The sequence below is a fragment of the Stylophora pistillata genome, chromosome 8 (genome assembly GCF_964205215.1).
Source record: "Stylophora pistillata chromosome 8, jaStyPist1.2, whole genome shotgun sequence".
NCBI classification, from domain to species: domain Eukaryota; kingdom Metazoa; phylum Cnidaria; class Anthozoa; order Scleractinia; family Pocilloporidae; genus Stylophora; species Stylophora pistillata.
This window is the reverse complement of record NC_142526.1, coordinates 22,760,829-22,778,255: the sequence shown is the minus strand read 5'-3', so window position 1 is coordinate 22,778,255 and position 17,427 is coordinate 22,760,829. Positions and strand designations below refer to the sequence as shown.

Genomic DNA, 17,427 nt, shown 5'->3' with positions numbered 1-17,427 from the left:
TCCACTTTTACCCTTCCTTTCAAGCTCCTGATCATGAAAAAAATCTAATCGAAATTGGAGGGCTCCAAATAACACCGTTACAGACACAGTTTTTACTTTTGTTTTCCCAAATTCCTGAACTCAGCTGTAACCACTGACTTCAGTTGTCCATTATTTCCGAACCACATCACAAAAGATTGGCTCGTAACTAAAAGCCATGGTGTCGACTGAAAACCAAAGTTTCTAACTGAAATTTTTATGTGTCACACGAGCGATACCACAAAATGACGTCGACTTTGGAAAGTAATGAAGATAGTTCTTACGTGACGACAGACGGGTCAGTAACGATCAATTCCGCTAGTAGAGTACACCAATTAATTCCATTTTATTCCCTGAATATTTGGCTAGTATCTTGTCCACTTAAAAGGTCCTACTCCGGCTCCCAGAGGTGAAAAGGAAAATCAGTCAGGTAAAGCAGTTCACTCTTTTGAATCAATGCCGGGGTACAGACAGTTTAAAGGGAGGTGTTAGTGCAGTTGCAAAACGAATAATATAATCGCTGAAATATTCAAGAGCGGAAGTTAATCGTGTGTGGAATGAAATATTCATTTTCCACAGAGTGAGCATCAACCAACTTAAGGACTTCCCTGCGGCAGGTTATGTACAAAGCTTTATTAATCAAACTTGAGCAAGGCGCAGAACTGGGATCGAAATCAAGGTACTCGATTGTTTATTGTAGTTAAAAAGTGAACGTGCACGCAGAGTTCAGCCGGTTTCTTGGGCTCAGCATAGTGATAGAGTGAGACAGGCAGGGTTTAATGGATTCCAAACGCTGTGCTGATACATTGCATAGTAAATTCCTTTGAACTATGATTTCGCTTTGTGTTTAAGGCCCGGTTCAAACGTCGAATTTCACATGTGCCGAACTTAATGCGAGAGTTAAATGCATGTGAAGTGCGACGTTTGAATAAATTAAATTCGACTGTTTTAAATTAAATGCGACTTTCGCCGTATCTGCGACGACTGAAACAGTCGAGGATTCGACTTAGGTTCGACTTTTGATTCAAACGTCGCATCTCTTATGTGCCGAACCTAATGCATGATTTATTGGAAAAATTTATGATTCATTTATTACCCACAACTCGCCAGGAACTTTGTGAATGCCATGTGTGAAAAAGCCAATGCAGGACAAAAACAATGGCGGGAGACGAATGAATTTGTAGTTCTTGCTTAGCAAAGACAAAATGTAGTTGTTTGACGTGCGGTAAGTACTTTTGTACGAGGTGTTCGGTTTTTGAAAACAAAGAGGGTACTCCTGGGTGGAAAGTAGAAAAATCTGTGGCATATTGTGGGTCGTGTTTCAATGAAGTGATGGAACGTGAATCAAGTCAAAGTATTATGACGAAAATCCAAGATAAGGAAGCAAGAACAAAGAGTAAAACAAAATCATCAGTAAAGCATTATTAAGCAAACGCTCAATAGAAGTCTTCGTCTGGCAAATAAGTGATGCACTTGGGAATATTGACAGCGAACAGAGTTAAATTCGACAGAGTTAAATTCGACGTTTGAATCAAATGCCGTATTTAACTATTTTAGTGGACTAAAATAGGAGTTGAGTTCGGCACATGTGAAATTCGACGTTTGAACTGGGCTTTTAAAATATTTGACTAAAGTCTACCCATAGATCTGCATCGAGAGGCGATAAATAGATATGGGATTCTCTTAACTGCTCTTCTCTGTGACGGGAAATCAAAAGCGAGAGCAGAATTTCTCAGAACATTAGGTATTGCAAGGCCTACTCTGGGGCCTTAAGTCGCCTTAACTTTGGGCGACTTTGGGCGATTTAAGGCGACTTAAGCGAAATTGGCAGAAAAAACATTGCGACTTTAGGCGATTTAAGGCAACTTAAAGCGACTTAAGGCGACTTAAGGCGACTTAAAGTGATTATATTTGACTGAAGTGATAAAATCAAAGTTTGCAACAGTCTCTCCATAAGTCCTAAAATTATATTGGCGAAACCATGTCGCCACTTCTCTACTAGGATAAAGGAGCACACGGAAAGCGATTAAAACGCATATTTTTTTAAGCATTTCAAGACATCTCCTTCTTCTAAGAACATATACTCCCTTTCTTGCTCTAGTATTCTGGATTCTGCTAACAACTCAATTGATTTAAAACTCAAAGAAGTTTTTTATATAAATAAGATCAAACCTGAACTTGACAAACAATTACAGCTTTATAACACTTTTCTAGCGTTTTAGTTCACACCTTTGATGTTTGGTGTCACGTTGTAATTAGTACCCGCTTTTGTATTACATCATACTGTAAATATTTTATTCATCTACTTGTCTGTTATATAATTACTCACGTTCTGTTACTCATTGATTGAAGATGGCATAAGCATGCCGAAACATGTCTCTCAAAAATGTTGTCTATTTCTTACAATATTTAAAGAACTGAATCCCTTGCAATAAACACCATAGTCAATTTGGTTACTTTTGTGTGTTCATGAGTCACCATAGTATAAAATATCCAGATTTCAAACCAATTTAGCTAAAAATAATTAGACAGAATTCCCACAACAGTTATTGTTAAATTATACAGCCAAAGCTAGTGAATAGATAGCCAAGAAACCAATTTAGCTTAAAATGTTTAGGCAGAATTATCACAACAGTTATTGTTAAATTATACAGTTAAAGCTAGTGAATAAATGGCCAGGAAAACATCATGGGTTACCTGCCCAACATAAACAAACCTATCAAAAATATACACATAAAGACACACATTTTTAATGTAAGAAAAGAGACATGACTTACATAAAACTATCAATAAATTTTCCACATAATTAATTAAAAATAGCTTGATTATTTAATTATTTCACAAAGCCTCACAAATTATAAAAAATTGTTATCTTAGTAAACTTGTCCCCAATATTTTTGCCACTTGCACTGTCAATTTTGGCATGAAAGTTTGGCAACTCGCATGCCTTTCCAACAGCATCGAAAATTGGTCGGTCCTTTTCAGGGACCCAATCAATTTGTTGTTCTCCTGCCTCAGTTGGACAAAACACTCCAATACCACACCGAGAACCATATACTAAGGTCTTTCTCCACTGTTGATCGGATTAGCAGCACCTTCCAAGAATTCAAGTTTTATCTTTAGCCTGGTGGCAGTATTACAGGTTTAAAAGCATTCATTGTTACTTTACAACTGTCTAGAAACTAACGAGTCACGACGAAATTCTCCAAGCTGAAAGCTAGCTCTAAAGTCTCCGCCATTTTAATTCTCCCAGCAACCTTTGCGCCGCTAACTAGTTTCCATGCTTCGAAATTAGCAGCGGGACTACACTGTAGGGTTTCTCTCGCCAAGTACGTCCATTTCATTGAAGCGGTCGCCCAGTTAAACTTTCAGAGTGAATTCTTTTAAAGCTTTTTGAATTTTTTTTTGCACTAATAAATTAACTATTTTTCAGTACACTTTTCAGCAAGCTCGCGTGCGTGTTGTTCTCACGTGCACTTTCGTCACGGGACAAAACTTAAGTCAAGTGATGAAATATTTCTGAAGGCCATGTTTGCCATAAAAGGCTTCTCTTGGCTTAGAAGTGGTTAATGTATGTTTATCATCAAACTGACGAATATGAAATGTGCAAAAAGACTATCAAAGTCTTAAGATAGATAAATATTTACACCTTTAGTAGGTTCGTCGAGCTACAAAGTTCAAATGTTTTCAGTTGGTCGAATAAAATGTGGGAAGTAGCTAGTACAGATGTACAGATTAATGGGTTTATGCTAGAGAAATGACCCACTTTTGTCATTCTTTTACTCTGGGTAGGTTAAGTGCATAAAATTTAGCTTCAGTTAAGTTTAGTTGACCTTTGATAATGTTATTTATACTGCTCAAGGTATATGTGAGTGGCAAGAATTGGGCCTTTCTCCAGAATACCTTTCTATCCTTTTATCTTGATGATCTGGTACTCCAGGTTCTATGTGATTCAATATTAAATTTTATTACAGGACTCGAGCAGTCAAAGGGCCAATAACTAAAATCAACCAATCAAAGTGCTCTATTGCCGGTCCAATATTCTCTAAGTATTGGACCGGGCACTGTCCCGAATGGTCCCGAATGATACCGCAGTTGTGTCCCTTTGAACTTCAGTCGTATAATAAATCTCTTATTAACCAAGCTTGCTCGGGACCGTACTGGAAGAGTATCGACCCTCGTTCTTTTTTGTACGGACCTCGCTGCGCTCGGTCCGTACTGTCAAGACCTCGGGCCGATATTCTCCCAGTACGGCCCTCGCGCTTGGTTAATAAGATATATACATCCTGATGATAATACACAGTGTCAACCCTTTTATTAACCTTTTCATCATGAAATACAAAACAGAAATTTTGTTGAAACAGATAGCTGTTTTAGTAAGAAAAAGGAAGAGTATACATTGTAATATTTCTACATCAGTATTTTTTACATGTAGGTTTTACCCATGCCAGCATAAGGGCTAGACAGGTGCATGACTATTTTCACATGGAGTTTCTATGTATATGGAGGCCACTGCCCACCTCACACTAACAATAATTAAACTCATAGTCCATTGCAGGGTTACCTCCCCCTGCCAACCAGTACCCATATTTACACCTAAGAAAGGTAAGGCACTTTGAGCTTACATTATGCTGCCCGAGAACAAAATGCAATGCTCCAACACTAGACACCAAAACTGGACTAACATCGAGTCCAGTGCACTAACCATTCAGCCACCATGCCTCCTCATCTGATACTCATTATGATTAAAGTGGGGTGAATGGGGTCAATTGGGATTAGGGTGGAACCCTTATGACATTGTGTAACCAATAGTGACATAAGGAAACTACCCCTTAAGGCGACTTAAGGCAACTTAAGGTCCCAGAGTAGGCCTATTGCAAACTATAAGGAAATCAGCAAATTCTATTGACGGTTTCAATGTATATAGCGGAGAGCGTGAATCAAACCATTGCGTTCCTGATGCCAAGCACCTGGGGCATCTTAAATTACTGATGAATTACCAATTCCTAGCAATTTTCCGATGATTGGTAGTAGGGCGAAATGTCCGACGGATTTCATAACGTGACAGGTACGTGCCGTATACAATGTTTGTTTATCTTTTCTTTTCCTCTCTTCTCAGACTAAAATGACTTCACACTTCTTGGTATCAATGGTAGTATGCGTCATCGTCTCTTTTATGATCGAAGGATGTTTCTCTTATGAGTGGGATGCGTTACCAGACAATTGTACGTGCGCTCGAAAAGGCCATCCAACCTACAGTCTATTTACAATGCCACGAAGAAGGTAAATGACCATGACATTGAAAATTAGGAAATAACTTGCAAATGCGCATGCGTGCCAGCTGCATGGATGAGGGTTCCTATATTTAGGAGATAAGGATCTGAGAATATTACAATAAGGGATAGAGCGAGAAAGCCAAAGGAAATGGTAATGGAAGTTTTCGAAGATATCTCCATAACACTAGACCGTGACTTTGTCAGCGGTTTAACACCAACTGGTGAACAAAAAATAATTTGAAAGTAGTAAACGACTTCACCTGAAGAGGAGCTGTAGATTGTTGATATTTTTTACTGAATTTGAGGTTTGGCTGATGAAGAGTTAGGAGTACATTAGGTCAGTGATAAATCGTTTTAATCGATTAATTTTACAGCAAGATGCTCTGAATTGTGTAACCTTGTGTGAACTTTCTGTTGAAAGAATTATTTATGATGATGGCCAATACACTTACACCTTCTTTCCTTGCGAGCCGGACAATTTGATATCTGCGAAGGGAAGTTGCAAAAACGTGGCAGTAAGTATAGTAAATTTGTTCTGCGCTTTATTTTCGCGTAAATATTCTCATTCGAGTTTAAGGAATCCATGAAGCCTTTTCTTCTCGTAAGATAGAAAACACTTGACTGTTGAGTAAACAAAAAAACGACGAATACGGAAAAAAACCAATTAAGCTTGGTTCGTTCATTATTATTATCAAGACCTATGATATATACAACATGTATTACACTTCTTACGCTACTGACTACGACTGCTCACCGAAAATTTTCTGATCTCTCCATGAAATAAGCATCTGTATTTTATTTATTTATGAATGCGAACAAATTACGTACGAATTCTGCATAACAAACATTGGGATGAAGCATGCAACTGTAGCCACTATCAGGCTTTTGAATATAACATGAGGTCATTTGCTTTGCCGTGATGAAGATGTATGTGGAAACGACAAAAACCCAACCCAATTGGAATAAGAGGCTCCTAAGACTTGTTCTGTTTTCTTCATATACAGCTGTGTAAATACGACACAACGGGATCCCCACACGTGTATAGAGACATTGGTGAACAGAGAGACGTTAAGTGCGAAGCCACTAGTGATTATCCGTTTGAATTGAAATATACTATAACGTGAGTTGACAATAATTTAAGTTTAATAATGCTTTTTATCACTGTACAAGAATAATTAACAATAAAAAGGTACAGAAGGTAAAGGAAAGCAATAGGGGGAAACTGAATTCCCATGTAAAAACTGCTCTCCAAGTTTCTGAAGTGGACCAATCATTCCTGATAGAGTCACTGACTATGAATGAGTCTGTGATCGCTGATTCATGAGAAAGGGGATATCACAGCGGACACGTTGCAGTCTTTCCTTTTGGTTGCCAAAGTAGTCAAAATGTTTGTAGCAAATTGTTGCTTTGGTTTTATTCTCTAGGTCAACTTTGTCAATCATTTTCATCCATATTCAACTACCTCTAAACGTCTATGCGTTTTGGACGGACGGAAGTGAAATAAAGTTGAATGTAAGCGGTGTTGATGAAGTATCACTTGTCCTAAACGTCTATGCGTTTTGGACGGACGGAAGTGAAATAAAGTTGAATGTAAGCGGTGTTGATGAAGTATCACTTGTCCCGTTTTCTAGGTCAGGGGCTTTTAAAGGAGGTACTTCCACGGTCATTATCAAGTGCAGTAAAGATCCATCCGCTAAACTTGTACCAATTAACATCACAACAACAATTATGGTACAGACATATATATATATATTTTTATGCAGTGTAATAAGGAAAAGCTCATCGGGCTTTGTAAACAATAGTCTTCGTGTTCTGGAAGAAAACTTGTGGGAGATGTAAATGATATATATGCATATCACTAACAAAAAATTGCTTTGGACAAATATCTAACGCTGAGTTCATTGAACTCCAATAGTTGCGCACTTTTTCTTTTTTCGATAGAAATTCAAGTTAGAGACGCCTTGTGGATGTCCTAATCAGTGTTTACCTGAGTCTCCTACCACAGCTAAACCAGGACCAACTCCCGCCCCCCCAAGTAAGATGTCCGTCTCAGGTACAGCATTAAGCTACTATGTCAGTTTATCTTCTCTTTTTCGTTACCTTTCATCAAAGTAAGTCACCGATCATATGAAACCAACAAAATGTCAAGTAAATATTGAAATTTTAATTCTGATTCAGTTTCTTAACGCTTTAAAAGCAACTTATGCCCTATGTCTACAAAATTGGATAAACTAAAGCTGCGGATAATCTAAATTGATTGGGACGCTTACTTAAAGGAACAATCCTGCTCGCAAAATCTTCCTTTCCACAAAAATGAAATAATTATATGTGCAGGCTTGATTAAGCTGCGCGCGACGAACCAAACGTTATGAAAAAGCAACTTCTGCGAATCGAAGGAAGCAGGAAAAACGCTGGAAAGATAATCCTATTTTCACCATTAATCATCAACAACAGTCTATAAAATAAATAAAGAAAATATGTTTGTTTTTCAGATTGGGAAGTGGACATCTTATCACCAATTGTGGGATTTTTCGCTTTTGTGGGCATATTTCTATTTATATGGTGGCTTTGGTTTAACAGGTTGCTACGCTGTCCCCGTCGCCATGACTACGACAACCTAGGAGGCGGAGCAGGAAGAGACAGACTCGCGACAGAGAATACTCCACTTATAGACGATCGCGAACAAAGTGATCACGCTATTGAACACGAAGACCCTGGGGCAGAAGGAACTCTAACTGAACCAGTTCAGGTCGAAGAAGGAGATGTGAAAGAGGAAGACAAATTTGTCACACCCGGCATCAGACCAACTCCTGTTTAACTTGTTTTGTCCTATTAAGTTGTAGTTGGTGTTAATCTAACATATTTAAAGACTTCATTAAATCACATTACTGAATATCTCTGACTTCTAGGGCATAAAAGAAACAATGATAATAACACATCTGACAAGCTAACAACTTCGTTTAGTAGTTACAGTGTCAATCAATGTTACTGGGGAGAATCTTGTAGGTGATGCCGCGACCTTAATTAGCTCTTTGCCATAGGATGTGACAGACAAAGTGAACGCAGAAAAATAGATTTATCAGGGCAATTAAGCAATAACACATATTTTTGAAACCGTTCTTTTGATATCATAGAACACATACATACAATTTCTCTATCAGTTTCAATGCAGTTTTAAGGAAATCTCACGAAAATAGCACCACTTCTTATCTCCACAAGGACACACTTTTTACATTCAGTGCTCAAACATCAATGTATGTCCGCAGACAAAAGCTCGTGAAAGGGGAATTCAATAAATACAGTGTATTTGTTAACGTTGATCAGTTTGGGTCGTTCTGTTCGGTTCGTTGATTATGTCGTGACAAACAGTCATCCAAGTGATTCGAGCTACACTTTCATGACACATTGAAAGCGAGATTACAATATGTGAGCGAGAGTTTGAATATTTGTATGGTTCATCCATGGTACACCTCTTTTCGCTACAAGTCCAACCGTAAAAATTATTGCATCCAGCTGTATCCTTCGACTATAATCCTTACTCATCATGCCTTATACGTTTGCATGTGAAGATAACAGTGTAATGGAATTAAAGTTATATATGTTTTGCTTTTCTAATTTTCTTCTCTATTTCCTAACACTGCTCTACTATGTAAAGTCTTAGTCTCTTCTCCCTAAGTTTCTACAAACGAGTGGTTTGTGATGTTTGCCTATCAACAGAAACTGTGAAACTTCCTCTTCCCTTTGAAGATAAACTTCCGATGCTAATAAATCTCCCGAGCTTTTGATAAAGACGAGTAATGCCAAAAAGATTTCTAACTTGTTGGCGGAACTCACTGTTTACAATGCAGTAGATGACTGGGTCTGCAGCAGAGTTCACTATCGTTGACACAACCATCAGCGTAAGCAGAATGGTGTAGTACGGCAGCACAGTAATATCTGGCCAAAACATCGCAACTAATCTAAGCAAAGTCAACGGGAGCATGCTCACTGCAAACAAAACTACTAAGGGTGTAAGGATGCGATAGGTCTTCCTTTTTTGGCGTAACATGGTTTTTACACTTGAGTAATGAAGGTTTCCCAAGCTTGTGGGACCATGAGGCATACCCTGAAGGGAGGCAGTCCGTTTAGAGACCAGGTGCGCAATTTTAATGTAGCTAAAGGCAATGACAGTCAGGGGAAATACGTACCAAAGGACAGTGAGGCTTATGATGTAGGTCATGTAGATTGTCGTTGAAAAGGAGATGTAACAGCTTCTGTGACACGAGTCGTACTCTGTAAACACGTACAGAGGAATGGAACCAACAGTGAAGGAAGAAGCCCACACACCGAGCAGAATAAAGCGCCTTTTCTTGCACGATAGCCTTTTGCGGGCGTGAGCTGCTGTTCGAGCGATGTTCACGTACCTTTCGAACCCAATCAATGTGATAGAAAAAATGGCAGCGCCAAAGAACGTTTCTGTTGTCGGCATAATATACAGGCAAAAAGCTCGGCCAAGTGCCCACCCGAACGGATCTTCCTCCTTTAAAATGGCAATTGGCAAATTGAAGATCAGTGTACAAAGATCTGCTATCGCCAGGCTGAAGAGGTACTGGCTTGCTGGTCCAAGCACCTTGGGCCTTTTGATAATAACTAAACAGACTGTGACGTTCCCAATGACACCCAAGAAGCCCAGGGTAACTTGGAAACCAATCCGGAAGATGGTTACCGCAAGCGGTTCCTTATGCAGGAGGTACACAGGAGATGTTACATTGCTTTCTGAGCAGTTGGTGCTCATTTCGACCCACCCAAAGGATCTGTGTTTAAACGAAACGATTGGTTAAAACCTCTCCTCTTTATCAGAAAGAAGAGAGTAACCGAATCAAAAGCAATAATCAAACTGATTTACAACTACAGGATCTACATTTTGTGGCATGAAAAAGAAATATGTGCTTGCTCATTCGTCATCTTTAAGTTTAGGTTAGTCAAAATGGAAGTCCCTCTCCTTGAAAAGGAGAAACGTTAGTTTTGGCTAAGACATAAAACAAAACGCGCCATGCATCTCGCTTAAAGGTTCCACCTCTTACGTAAAAAGAGCGAGTGTGTTTATGATCTTACTTGGTGCCCTTTCAAAACATGTTTCCTCTCATTCATCAGCTTTTTAGTCACTCATTTACACATTTGTCGTACTATGTTATCCTTTTTTTCACAACCTCAAAAGTGAAATACATCTATGGAAAAATTTTAAAAGTGACTTGACTTATCTTGTGCACAACTTATCCAGCCGACGGCAAAACTGAAATTGAAAGTTGCTTTGTAATGGCCCCATACATATATTTTCACGACTTTAGGCAATTTTGTCTTCCCTCTCTCTCTCTCTTTCCCCCCTTTTTTACGTAAGATGTAAACGAGGAATCGTTCGTTTAAATGTCGTCATACCTTTTAAAGACAGGTTGCAAAGTTTGAGCGTCTCCTCTTTGACTCGCTTCGGTTACGACAGAACTGGCTTTTTAATCAGTTTTTTTGACTCAAGGGGTGTCGTAAGTGATAATTAATTGTAAACTACATCAAAATAGATTTGGTTTTGTCTATGTTTAGCCCTCAACTATCTATTTAAAATACATTTCGACAAAACTTGTATCTTTAACTCCCACTGAGTTAACATGGCCCTTCGTTTTCTATTAAACGTTCTTTTGAACCGCAGTGGTGGTCATTGAAAACAATTGCTTAAAGTCGATAATGATCCGCGAAACCCACAGAGAGCTATTCCTTATCAATTTTAATTGAAACCCGTGGATTGCATTTACTTTTGATTGGTAAAAACAAACATTTAGCAACAACCCCTTTAGCCATAAACCAGTGAGGACTTCAAAATGAGCCATTAGAAAAAAATAGAACAAAAAACAACGCCAGGGGCTTTTTTTCTCATAAAAGGGTTCAGAAAGAGAAAGGGTTTTCATCAAACCCGGATGCATTTGTGCAAATTATATAGACAACGCGGATATCTGAGGTTTTCCACAAAGCACGTAATGCAGATTTTCTTTCACTTCCCTTCATGTGCTCCAAATATATATGTACCTAACAAACCGAAAATTACTTAACAATTACAATGCAAATTATCTTGGTGAGAAATAACAATCAGGATGAAGTCACGAAACCACGAAAGGACATTGAAAGGAAACACGTACGAAGTGTGGGTGAAATGTTCCCTGAATCCAACAGCCTGGTTTGAAGCGTGCGTAGAGATACCCATGAGGACTGCCGGGTAAACCTATGGCTCACTCCATAGGGAGGTTCAGTGATCCATTGACTGGGATGACAACTTGATAGAATGGAATAATTTAGAAGGTTTGGATTTCCCTTGTATTATTGAAAGCGCTAACGATTAAAAACAGATGCTTGTGGTCACTAACAAAACAATTATTACAGTGCAAGCATTGGCGATAGAAAAAAAAAAAAAAAAAAAAAAAAAAAAAAAAGATGCAGGAAGGCAATGCCCAAACTTTGTCGACTTTTCATCGCGTTCAAAAAGGACAAGCACTTGGTCTCGCTGCGGGTGTTCGTTTTGTGGCTTAAATTTGTGATTTTGGTGCATCGTGCTCTTGAACGAGGAAACCTTAACGATGATGCAGAAAGTTTTGAATATCGAAGCAACAGAAACAAAAGCCACGCCACGGGATAGGCGGATGGAGGCTTAATGTCACCAATACGACACAGAAATTCTACGCATGAATAAAAAGGCATGTTTCTAAAAGAAACTGTGTTGCTGCGTCAAGAGGGGGGTATTTCAAGACAATTTGGTTTTATTAACTGAGTTTATAAAGGGCTAGAATGGGCTAAAGCTCAAAACATCATCTTTAGAAACTCTTTGCGGTGGCTAATATACATTATCAATAAAGTTGATAAAATCAAATTATCTTTATCTTAGCTCTATCGTTTGGTTGTCACGCGATAACAGTTACACAAGAGGATTGTTTACTGCCGAAGAGAGAATTGAGAACTGAGAATTGTTACTCAAAGGGAACAACAAACAAAGACTCTAGTTTAATTTTTTGGGGGCAAAGATGGAGATAGAAGACTCTTGTAATGTTCCTGAAAATGGAGAACACTTCCGATTTTTAGGACGGCGGCTGAAGCAAGTGGTATGAACGTCGTTCGTTTCATATCAGAAATTGACACGATAACCAGTTGGAAGTCAAAATGAATCAAGCAAATTTGGCGAGGTCTCACAACATGCATTGTACGACCTCGGAAATGTTAGGAAGGATACATTGTTCAAATCCTTACCCGAGACAATCTGTCCTAATCGAGGAAGTCAGGTGAAGATAGATTTAGAAATAAACTTTATGAGGACTTTTTCCGTTGGTCTTCTCGGATCATAAGAAAATGATGAACACTGAATGCTTGCAATTGTTGTCTGACATCTAGATCACTAATTCTGGTATCATTTTCAAAACAGATTTCCAGACTGTCTCGTATTATTGCGTAGGATGTCCTTCCTGCTGGTCTATTTATCTGAAATCTACCCTTATAAGGTAAATGTAAACTTAAAACTGAACGAATAAATGGGGCTAGTTTCTAAAGAAACTGCGGTGCTGCGTTCCCTTATTAGGTAACTGTAAACTCAAAATGAATAACGGGGGCATGTCTGTAAAATGTGGTGCTACGTCGGTGGGTAGCAGTGAATTCGTGCTTACGAAAAGCTGTTCATTACATTTACGCAACCACGGATGAATTAGAAATTCCTATTAATTTGCTCTCATGTCCTGTAGACTTGACATGCGCCAGAATCCCTCTTTCGTTAACAGCCTAAAATTCGACTAGTGGAATTTAAGGGCAATAAAATTTTTTAACAAACTTGTGTACAACACCAAAAGATATACCTAATAAAAATTTACAAGCTTAACATGAATAAGGTTGACTAATTTAAAAATATTTTAATTGCGAAAATTTTTTAAGGGAAAGCTTTTTGATAAAATTGGGTTCAGCTGGCGTCCCAAATGTAAAAGTCGTCGTTAAAAAAACTGCTTTAGTGGCTAAAAAAAACAAACATGACTTCAATTATCAGGGGAAAAACGGTCTGGAATAGCTCTTACTTATTAGAGAAATTTGAAAGATCTCGATTGGTCACGGTACGGCATGCACACTAAGGAAGCAACTGCTGGAACTTTTTTCGCAATTTCTCGCTTATCAAGTTAAACAATTTTAAAAATAATTTTCTCGCATTTATTGTTTCTTTAAGTAGGATTCCGGCTTTCCGCTGGACTCTTTATTTTTTCAATTCATTCTTTTGAGGTAATTTCAAATTTTCGCTTGACGGAAGGGCTAACCCTCCAAACGTCAGCTTTAGAAACCCTTTACGGTGGCAAAAGTTACATTATCAAATAAACTCAGTTTATCATGTAAAAACAAATTATTTTGATATATTCTCCGCCGACGCATCACCGCATTTTCTTTAGAAATTTATCTCCTTTTTTTAAGATTAAGACCTCTTAAGAGACGAAGCACTGATAAAAAATCCATAACCACACCATTCATTAGCCCCTGCATCAGTCTTTTCTACTTCCTTTCAGACAAACGGGAAAAGTCTTAAGCATATGGTTCACGCGAAGGCAAGAGGCTAAAATAACAGAAGCAGGGGAGAGTAGGAAAAGTCTGCTTCTGGGCGCAGACGCATCACATTTCCGCTCCCTCAGCGAATCACTCATTGCGTCAGCTGTCAACTGAGGAACCTTTGTTACTACCTTCCGGTGGATAGTGAAACCGCAAATAAAGATATCAGCGGGACAAATTTTCAACATCTGGAAAATTGATTATTTGACATGTTTATCGGCATGGCGCACGAGAACTATTGAAACCACATTTGAAATTCCTGTGACAGGAAAATTCTCAAGATGAGTTACCTCAAAGATGGCCTTATGTAGTCCCGGTATACCCGCTGAAGCAAGCGGTACTTACCATGACTGCATACAGGAAAAGAAATAAGTTTGCACAAAGTTTGTTGGGAGAAAAGATATGACAGATCTCCAGGCGTGAAGACCGCCCAAATCGGACATCTCCCGAGGAGATTGTCTCTACCTCAAAATATCCTTACCCCTTTTCGATAGAAGTAATATCAACATTGAACTAAACAACAAGGAAATCAAACTTACGAAGTTTCCGTGGAGCAAATTCTCAAATCTCTTCTAGAGCGACTCCGTTCCTATTTGAACAGATCAGATCTCTGATTTGAACTCAGATCGATCTGAATACATCATTCCCTTTTAGTGACGGACAACTGACCAATCGTAATTTGTTTCCGTTCGTGGACGAATGACCCCTTCTTCCTTTCGCCCACCTGCTCCCGCGTGTCTCCCGATTGCCTTTCAGTCCTTCGACGGAAAGGTCGCCATGCTCATTTCTCGGAGATTGCCAGTTGCATGACGAAGAATTTTCTTAAGATTTTTCCTTATGTCTACGCTAAAAAGGAAGCTTTGAAAAAAAGATCAAAATAAAGGTGCAAATTAAAGATAAATGTGATATAAACAAACGTCCAAACAAAAGCCCTTTCAATTCGAAATGAGAAGAGAAAAAAGATAAGGTTGGTCGACTGAACTCCAAGAGTTCTAAAAAAGCAGACGACTGTTTGAAATCTAAAGTTCTCCCCTAAGTTTCTGTCCTTAGTCGTGAAAACATAGCAGACATTATAACATTTCTTCCTCTGATTAGCTTTCCTTTATCACTTTTTAACGCCCAAACAATATGAGCTCAGACCGTTCCCGCTGAGTTTTCTAGTTGGACAAACCTTCCCTATATTTCGAAAATAACCAACAATGACTTTGCACGTGCATGACACTCTTCCTTGCATCTTACTCCGTAGAAGAGAGTGTAAAATTTACAAACATTTCCAGTTAATTTGCTTTAAATGCACCAAACAATGAAAATGTCCCTGAAATTGTACCGATAGCTACTGGCCATCTTCAATCAGTCTCATTTGACGCCTACAATCTGACTGAACGCGGCACCATGGTTACAGTAAGTGCTTTTCAATCCTGTTGAAAGGCCTATAAAAATTTATTGAAAATTTTTAAGCGGCACCAGATGCTGTAAGTGAATAAAACCTGTTTATTGCACAGTAATTAATGTCTTCAGTAACCGATATATCATTTTTGTCATTAAAAAAAGGTTTAAAGAAAAAAGTGCGGGTCAAATCTATTTGGCGACCTAAATTTTAAAGTTTTCGTTCGATAAAATAAAATATTTTAGTCAGAGAGAGAAATATGACCAAAATTATCAAGAAATTACAGGCCTGAAATCATTTAAATTTGCGGAAGTTTCCATGATCCTGATTGGCAGTAACGCATACATCTCAGCTAATCCAATGGCGGTACTTTTTCGAATGTTAATTCAGTTTCTTTGATATTTGGATTACTTAGTCTGCTACTATTTCCACAACAAATCTCCAGACTTTCTTCCTGACATGATTATTTCATTACGTACGATTCCCTTCCCACTGTTGATCCATTGTTTCTGCATGCTTCTTGACCGATATCTTTTTTTCTTGAGTTTCCAAAGAACGAATTAGAGTTGATGTAACCATGCGTAATCACACTATACACTGCTTCTATGTATGGCGAAGAACAATCTCTGAAGAATTTGTCATTTGTTTGGGACAAAAGGAAGGTTAGAAAACGGTCAAATTTACCTGAATGAGCTACAAACCGAGTGGAAATGTTTCCAAAATCGTACAGATAAGAGCCTTCTCAATAAGAGTAGACATTATATAAAGTCAGCCACCTTAACCCCACATTGAAAAATGCCACATTGAGTCGCAAAAACGCGGCAGAAATGTGGCATTTTTTGTTTGAATTCGTTCATCACATTTCTACTTTTATAAGTTATACGTAAGAGCTCTTACTTTTCTCGCAGATTTGTCCAGTGAAACAAACCCTGCCTTTGTTTCGGAGAAAACAAACAATTTGGGCATAACACTGCTCATTGCATTTATCCTCAATGAGGGATGAATAATTACATGGTTAAATATTTATATAATTAATTACAGCATTCATCCTACGACGTGTGATTTAGCAACGTATATCAAGTTTCATTCTCATGTTTCATAGAACAAACATGCGTTAAACTGAGAAAATTTTCCCTTAAAATCTACAGTGTGCTGAACGTTCGGCAACTCTCTTGTCATTTAACACCCAAAATTCTACGGACATAATGGAAAGCGTTATCGTGGTTACTTTAAGTGCTTTTCAACCCTGCCTATCAATTTCTGAATACGTGTACATTCAATACCAAAAACTAAATTCGAATAAAACCATTTTTAGTGTATATTCAGTAATTTATGGCTCACTGTACAGTTTACAGTATTCAACCGCCGTTTTGAGAAGTTCTACGTTTGTGCGTGATGTTTTGTTGGAGTCCTCAGAGATAGAAATTTAAGCTTAAGGCGTTGCCTGAGTTATTTGTCATTCGAACTTTCACCTTTCTCTACACTCTTTTTGACGAAACTTTCCCTTTTAATAACAGAGATAGCCTCATTCATCTCATGAAAAAAGTACGCCGGGCAATTTTCGTTTGATTTGCGATCGCCATTGTTGTTTACAACTTGCGCGCGCAATTTCGTGGAAAAGATCGTGCGTGGAATGCATTAGAGGCTGATAATTTCTAAAGAAACTGTTTGGGGCTGCGTCGGTGGGGGTAACGAAATAATTTGGATATATCAACAAAGTTGAAATGGTAAATTGGCCACCGTAACGATTACAAAAGCTGACGTTTCGAGCGTTAGCCCTTCGTCGGAGCGAATAGAGGAATTGTGGGTTGTGTGTGCTTTTAAAGGCAGAAAATGGAGCTACGTTATCGGTGGGAACATGGCAACGAGAAAAACAAGAATAAATTAGTGGAATGTAAAGCATTCGTTGATCCCTGTGGGATTTAGACTGCCGGTTCGAAAGATGAGCTTTTGTTCAAGATTTTTACGGCTTTCCGTGCTATGCATTAATTTGGATTGCATTAATTTGGATCCAATCTCCCCCGGTATAAAACCCTTTCGAACTCCCTTGAGCTTCATTCTGCCATTTGTTGGCTTAAAATATGGGTATCCTGCCTACACGTAACCCTCTGTCTGCATAAATTAACTTTCACTAACATTGGTGCCACCCCACCTGGT

The 17,427-nt window shown here is 38.5% G+C and overlaps 2 protein-coding genes across 11 annotated transcripts; one reads left to right on the top strand and one right to left on the bottom strand.

The window, feature by feature from the left end:
* The first annotated feature begins 295 nt into the window (after positions 1–295).
* LOC111325273 (uncharacterized) lies at positions 296–8,187 on the top strand. Of its 7 annotated transcripts, XM_088730652.1 has the most exons (9): positions 296–448; positions 598–697; positions 4,567–4,623; positions 5,138–5,301; positions 5,716–5,809; positions 6,299–6,414; positions 6,926–7,025; positions 7,236–7,347; positions 7,787–8,187. In XM_088730652.1, exons 4-9 carry the CDS (start codon positions 5,144–5,146, stop codon positions 8,110–8,112), a joined length of 906 nt encoding a protein of 301 aa, XP_088586778.1. In that variant the 5' UTR covers positions 296–448; positions 598–697; positions 4,567–4,623; positions 5,138–5,143; the 3' UTR covers positions 8,113–8,187. The 7 variants fall into 7 exon arrangements, with proteins under 7 accessions (XP_088586778.1, XP_022784790.2, XP_088586780.1 ...); XM_022929055.2 differs by lacking the exon at positions 4,567–4,623; XM_088730654.1 differs by lacking the exons at positions 296–448; positions 598–697 and adding an exon at positions 995–1,243 and having other exon boundaries at positions 7,875–8,049.
* LOC111325272 (adenosine receptor A3-like) lies at positions 7,439–17,323 on the bottom strand. Of its 4 annotated transcripts, XM_088730640.1 has the most exons (3): positions 16,168–17,323; positions 14,423–14,741; positions 7,439–10,087 (listed from the first exon to the last, which is right to left on the bottom strand). In XM_088730640.1, exon 3 carries the CDS (start codon positions 10,066–10,068, stop codon positions 8,974–8,976), a length of 1,095 nt encoding a protein of 364 aa, XP_088586766.1. In that variant the 5' UTR covers positions 10,069–10,087; positions 14,423–14,741; positions 16,168–17,323; the 3' UTR covers positions 7,439–8,973. The 4 variants fall into 4 exon arrangements, with proteins under 4 accessions (XP_088586766.1, XP_088586768.1, XP_088586767.1 ...); XM_088730642.1 differs by lacking the exon at positions 14,423–14,741; XM_088730641.1 differs by lacking the exons at positions 14,423–14,741; positions 16,168–17,323 and adding an exon at positions 12,558–12,690.
* Between the last annotated feature and the right edge of the window lie 104 nt (positions 17,324–17,427).

Bases quoted from the DNA above. Each gene is read 5' to 3' on its own strand.
- LOC111325273 (XM_022929055.2), top strand. From the start codon at position 5,144: ATGACTTCACACTTCTTGGTATCAATGGTAGTATGCGTCATCGTCTCT. The intron at 6,415-6,925 runs GTGAGTTGACAA...CCCGTTTTCTAG, and splicing joins GAATTGAAATATACTATAAC to GTCAGGGGCTTTTAAAGGAG. The intron at 7,348-7,786 runs GTACAGCATTAA...TTTGTTTTTCAG, and splicing joins AAGTAAGATGTCCGTCTCAG to ATTGGGAAGTGGACATCTTA.
- LOC111325272 (XM_088730640.1), bottom strand. From the start codon at position 10,068: ATGAGCACCAACTGCTCAGAAAGCAATGTAACATCTCCTGTGTACCTC.